We start from the raw sequence: 6606 nt of genomic DNA, 5'->3' as shown, positions 1-6606 counted from the left end.
ACGGGGCCACATTGCTTACCTGAGCAACAAAAACTTTATATGGGCATTCAAAGAATATTATGCCATATGGCCTCTCGGTAAAATAACAAAACAATACCGCAAAATATCCAAAGTTTACATTTATCTTTGCATACACGTAATCTTTGACATTGTACCTTTATGATTTTTATGGACAATACGATCCTATGTAAGATATTTAACTTATTTTTTTGCTGGGAGTTCACGGTTAACCTCCGGTTCTATTTATTTTAACCCCCCCCCCCCTCCGAACCACTATATAAAGCGATTAAAAATACGAAAGCATATAGGTACATCTTCTCCCTCAGTTACTTACTAGTTATTGTATTTTATTTTTTTTTAATTCCTATATGTGAAAAAAGAAAATTGTACCTCCGTGTGTGCGCTCAATTCTCGAATCTAAAACATTCAAACATTTAATTGGTCTTCTCCATTATAAATGATTGTCGTTTACCTGGCGTGAATTCATTTCGTATAACTAATGAATAAACTATAAAAATGAACAATTTTGTCACATGATAATTCTAATCAATGTATTGACAGGCAAATCGTTCTACTGTACTAAGGCCCATCAATTAATTTCATCTTCATTAAAAAAGAGTAAATGGCTACAAACAAAGATGCTTCTCCGCTGCAATATTTTTTTAAGAACAACGATAATGCTTTTATCCACAAAATAATAATGTGTCAGAACTATGGCAACTGCTTAAAAGACTTTGGTTTTCTTTACTTGTGTTTAAAAAACTATCACAATTAGTTTATATATATATATATATATATATATATATATATATATATATATATATATATATATATATATATATATATATATAAGAAGGGGCACCAGAAAGTAGTTACTGCAAATCATCCTTTTCGCAAGACATTACTAATAATTAACAAAAATTTCAGCGTCAATCGTAGAGTTATAGGGAAGATACAGACTTGGTGTAAGTCATTTTGGGTTTTTTTGTTTACATGAACTTATTACATTCAACATAAGCTTTTGTAGAAAAACCGTGTCCATGTTCCCTGGGGTTTTTTTTAAGATCTCTATCAAAATTCCTTACATTAAAAAATCTCAACACTGCAGTTTTAAGATGCAGAATAACGATTTTATTTGTCAACACAAAGACAAACATTTCGGATTAATAGTGTTTAGTAGACTTTCGACTGCTTGGAATATGGCTGTCCATATACGTACCCTCCGTGACTTCCGTGACTAGGTAGATGCGGGATAGGATAAATAGGACCGGGGCTACCTGGGATTCCGGGACCACCAGGGATTGGACCTGGGAACGGGAATGTGCATGTGTCGACTTGACCACTTGAAGCTCGTCTACAACATTTGCCTCCAAATGGACATGTTGTGTCATGGTTGCAAGCTAAGCGCCTCCCACCGATGATAACATAGTGTGTGTTGCAAGAACCTGGCCTCTGGTATTCTCGTGGAACTTGACACCTATAACCGTTAAATACGACCCGGCAACATTTCTGTACTCCGTGACAGTGTTCGTCGTTTGAACAAAATGGACCAAGTTCGAGGGGATTAAATATAGATTCCAATGGACATGTTCCATACTTTGGAGAAACTGAAACAATAATATCTAATTTTTTATTGCATATATTCAAGCAAAGATTATTGTCATCCAAAATCATACAAAAATATACATGTATAAGAATTCAAATCTAAATACCTGTTATTGGAACATTTCCTCCAGCGCCTCCCCCAATAATTCCTCCAACACCTCCTTGTCCTCCGACACCACCTAGTCCACCTCCTAACAATCCTCCGGCGACACCACCTAGTCCACCTCCTATCAATCCTCCGCCACCACCTCCTAGGATGCCCCCTCCTAATACGTGACCTACTCGTCCATAATTGTGTCCAACACTACCGTATCCGCCGTAATCATCCTTATGTGTGGAATAATCGTCAGCAATGCAGGACCCGACTAAGGCACAGAAAATCACCAAAGTATTCATCTTTGCTTATTTGGAAATCTGAAGCATGAAAATTAAATAAATATTTTTTAAATCAAAATTCGTAACAAATTCTTAACTTCTGAGAGTTAAACAAGAGGCCAATAGACCATAACGGTCACCTGAGTACCATAGCCATGCACAAACTTGTCGAGGAGTCTCATATATTCATTTCATTAAGTTTCATTGTGAGGTAAAAAAAACTGTAATGACGACCACCTTCCTACCTGAAATCGTTCAAAAAGGACTATGAAACCTATAATTTTACCAAAAAACTTATGAACGGGTACAAGAAAAAAGATGAAAATTCAAGATATGTTTTATGTGTATAACTTTTCATAGATAAACTAAAACAAGTTGGCGAGTAGACATGTTTTATTAACCCCCCCCCCCCCCCATTCCCAATCCCCAGGGGTAGACAGAACCTCTCCCTGTGGGCATTCAAACAGAAAAAGCCAAAAAAATAAAAATAAAAGAGAACAGCGATATAACAATGAAGCTTAAACATTCTTTCATTTCTGTTTCTGAATTTTCAACCACTATCACTATACACAATGTTTTAACCATCTGGTATTCATACCAAACTCATTTTACATGCACTGCTTATCAGTGATTTTGGTTAACCAATTAATATTTTACTATTAATGAATTTATTTGTTTGTATGAAGACTTTAATAAATAAAAATACTTGCATAGTTTTTTGGATCATACAACTTCTTAATTACATTATATTTAATGATTAATAACTCCATTTTGATGAAGCAAGGGAAGATAACAACATTATGAAGGGGCAAGGGGAAATAACTCAATTAACTTTCACAAAATCTTAACTTTGATAAACAGCTTCATTCGTTCTCTTTTTCTAAATACACATATATGTGCATTACTGAGGTATCTCATTTCTTTCATTGGAATTCCTAAGCAGAATAAAATAACAAGACAAATATACCCCCTTTCTCCCAGCTATAACTCTTGTCTAACTTGAAGATGGCTTAAGATATTATATAAGATGATAGCTTAATGTTTTTTTCTAAATATGCAGTAGGTTTTTATTCCGTGTCAGTAAACCTTTTTTAAACATTCTCTATACATTAACTTGAAATGATGTGCTTTTAGCCATATCCTGCATTAAGAATCCCAACCCTATGCACTATATGAGTGTTTGTGCCCCGCCCTAGATTCAGAACCTGTACCTCGGGGGACATGAAATTAAACAAAATTAGTAGAGGACTTCCTGGTTTACAAAATTATGAACTCAGTTTTCTCTACAGGTGTGTGGGAATAGATAAGATAAGTTTGTAACATTATATGAATTAACACTATACATCCATTTTGGCCCCGCCCTAGAGTCAACACCCATTATCTAAGGGACAAATTACAATTTTAATAGAGGACATCCCGTTTAACATAATTATGAAGTCAGTTTTTCTTACAGATGTATGAGAGTAGAGAAGAAGATTTTTAATGATAATATGCATTAAGACTATATGGCCATATTGCCCCCCCCCCCCCCTACAGCTTAAACCCCTGACCCAGGGACCATAAATTTCACAATTTATGTAGAGGAGTTTGTGGACATCATAACCATGTATTCAGTTTTTTCCCACGTGTGTGGGAGTAAAGAAGAAGATCTTCTAAGATCTAAAACATGTTCCCCATATTGCTTCACTTACCCCGCCTTAGGACCTAAACCCCTGTCCCAGTGGTAATAAACTTCACAATTTAGGTTGCAGACTTCATGGAAATCATAATAATGCATTTAGTTTTCAACAAATATATATGAGAGCAGAGAAGATTTTCTAAAATCTAATACATTTTTACTATATGGCCACATTGGCCCCAACCTAGATCCTGAACCCCTGATCCAGGGGCCATGAATTTCACAATTATGGCAAAGGACTTCATGGACATCATAACCATGCATTCAGTTTTTTCCTCACATATGTGTGAGTAGAGAAGGAGACTCGTCCCTTTTTTCAGAATGATAATTTTCCTATACACATGTTCTTAGCCCCTATTATACGGCGGTTTGTAGAATAATCTACTTTGAATTTTGATATTTGTCAGATAAGAATGGAATATATTGACACATTTTCAGAAGTGTAAATAATTGGCGTATGATCGATGATTTCGTAGGCTCATTAACAGTGAAAGTTGCCCTGTTTGCGTTCCTATTCTAACTATGAAAAGAAATGAATCAAATTGGCGGGTCCTAATACAAAAGAGAATACGTATCTGAAGAATTTAAGCAGATCGGACAAGTTTAAAGGATAAATAATATTTTCAGGATGAAAATATAATTGAGGCTGAGGATCGGAGAACCTTAAGTCAATGCTAAATGAAACAAGCATTCCAAAATTAACTATTTGTCAATCTATCTATGAGGGCTCTAATTCATATCATCCTTTCCAACAATAATGTCTAAAGTAGCCCATTCGTTGCTTGTTAACTTTCCATCAATCCGTATTCATAACTAGTCAATTATTTGAATCAATTTCATGATACAACTGTACTGCTTATGGTGAGTTACTTTTAGTACTCTCAGAAGAACACCAACATTAATATTTTTAGTTAAGATATGGCGTCATTTTAGAAAAGTTTTTAAGTAACCAGATTACTCTAATAGATACACGTTTTCAAAAGCTAAAGTTAATTTACCGTTGTTTGATTCCGTGCGGCCGCAAGAATATTTTGGAACAATGGTGATGCCATTTTATACTGTTTGCTAGAAATACTTTGCACGTCACGTGTCAAAAGTTCAGCCCCTTCGTCGAATCAATTGCAAGATTTAATTTTTATCTCATTAAAACTCAAACATGTACATGAACGGTTTTTTTTTTACGTTTTTGTAAAATTTGCATTAATTATAAGACAGTTTTGTAAATAAAAGAGATGACATGATTTCTAATTTTCTTTTTTTTCTGAAAGGTTCAAATAACAAGAAAAGTCCCTATTTAATCGACATATAAACAATTTTTTCAAGACTGCTTGTTATCTCAAATGAACGCATTGTCTTTTTACGAACAGTTTCTTTTTGTGTTTGTAAATTTGATGTTGTTTTAATTAATAAACGAAATCTTAGTTTTAGCATAGTTTTTTAAAGACATCTTGTGAACTATATATCCATGTTGATTTTATTATTCTTTAAATTTTTTATTAACTAAAAAGTTAATTTATTAACAAAAAAAATTTGCACCCTCCCCATCCTCCAAAAAAAGATGAAGAAAAAGCACACACCGACGCTTCCCATTGCATGACATATTCTGGCGATGAATTCTAAAAAAAGATAGCATGGTTTTAGGTAGTATTGTCTTTTTTTGGAATGGTTAAAATTCGTTTAGGTGTATTTTCGTGGACTGTCCGGTAACTGCCAATTATAAAACCCGGCATATAAATAGAGATTAATTGAAATTGTAGTATGTAACCTCGTATTAAGAAATATTTAATTACGTTATCAAAATCATGAACTCGTTTCATTCATACGGTGCATTTATTTCTTATAACCTCTAAAAACAAAGATAACAAGTTTGTGGTTAACAAATGTAACATAAAAAAAATCCTCCAAAACGATATAGAATATCAAAATAATATCAAACACATTTAACATTGCTACTCATATTACATAGCAGGGGATATAAATTTGCATTCAAAAAGGAAGCCGTTACAATCAAATATAATCAAAATTATTTGATGAATATCAAATAGTACAAAATTTTATTTATTATATATTATGCTACTTTATCCACCATTCTTGTTGTAGTGGTTGTATTGAAATTAATATTATAATAACTCAATAATGAATAATTTGTGTGTATGTAGAAGCCTTTTTTATCGTATTATTTCTACCTACAAATTTATTTGGTGTCTTCAGTTTCAGTTTCAGTTTATTTATTCTTTAAGCCAAATGGCTCATCAGATACATCAGATAGGGTCTAAAATTTCATACATATAAGAATCTGTACAGATCAACCCATTTACATAATTATTATGATTTGTTATACCCCTGTAAAACAGTTACTATATTATTCTATACGAAAAAAAAAGGTCCCGCATTTTGACCGTTGGACTGGAACTTTTAAATTGGAACTGTTAAAATCGACTGTTAAAAAAGACTGTTGACCGGTGACGTCACATTCCGCGAAAACGTGTTATCGATTAGAAGTGGTATAACAAAACAGTTGTTGACTGTGTCTCGGGCAACAGTTGATCTGTCGGACCGGCTCGCAAACTGTTGCCCAAGGCCAAAGGTCCGACAGATCAACTGTTGCCCTCGACCCCAGTCAACAACTGTATAATACTTACTAGCTCTCGAGTTTATAGAGCCAATGCTATTTATTTGTATTTGCGGGACAGAAAAGGTAAGAAAACAACAAATTACTTATTGCAACACAGTTCAAAATACTTAGAGTGACAATAATTTTCTAATTTGTCCTTTGAGTAAAACATTAAAAGCAAATTTGAGCGAGAAAATACAAAACAATAGTGACTGAAAAAAGGACCCAAAATAGCGCGTCAAAGAGACCGACGTAGGTTTTCATTGAGCATTTTAGTAAAATACAGTTATACTTGTTATATGATGTTTTAAAATATATTATTTAAAGTGAGCCC

At 33.7% G+C, this 6606-nt stretch overlaps 1 protein-coding gene across 1 annotated transcript; it reads right to left on the bottom strand.

Annotated features, from left to right (window-relative positions):
• Positions 1–1108: 1108 nt before the first annotated feature.
• LOC105331979 (uncharacterized) lies at positions 1109–4755 on the bottom strand. The gene is made up of 3 exons (XM_034449450.2): positions 4657–4755; positions 1713–2019; positions 1109–1607 (listed from the first exon to the last, which is right to left on the bottom strand). Exons 2-3 carry the CDS (start codon positions 1999–2001, stop codon positions 1174–1176), a joined length of 723 nt encoding a protein of 240 aa, XP_034305341.2. The 5' UTR covers positions 2002–2019; positions 4657–4755; the 3' UTR covers positions 1109–1173.
• Positions 4756–6606: the final 1851 nt, after the last annotated feature.

This window comes from Magallana gigas, chromosome 4 (assembly GCF_963853765.1).
Source record: "Magallana gigas chromosome 4, xbMagGiga1.1, whole genome shotgun sequence".
NCBI classification, from domain to species: domain Eukaryota; kingdom Metazoa; phylum Mollusca; class Bivalvia; order Ostreida; family Ostreidae; genus Magallana; species Magallana gigas.
Note: the sequence above shows the minus strand (reverse complement) of the source record. Positions and strands in the feature narration are given on the sequence as shown.

Excerpts from the sequence above, each read along its gene's own strand:
- LOC105331979 (XM_034449450.2), bottom strand. The coding sequence starts at position 2,001 with ATGAATACTTTGGTGATTTTCTGTGCCTTAGTCGGGTCCTGCATTGCT. Across the intron at positions 1,608-1,712 it reads AGGAAATGTTCCAATAACAG|TTTCTCCAAAGTATGGAACA; the intron begins GTATTTAGATTT and ends TTATTGTTTCAG.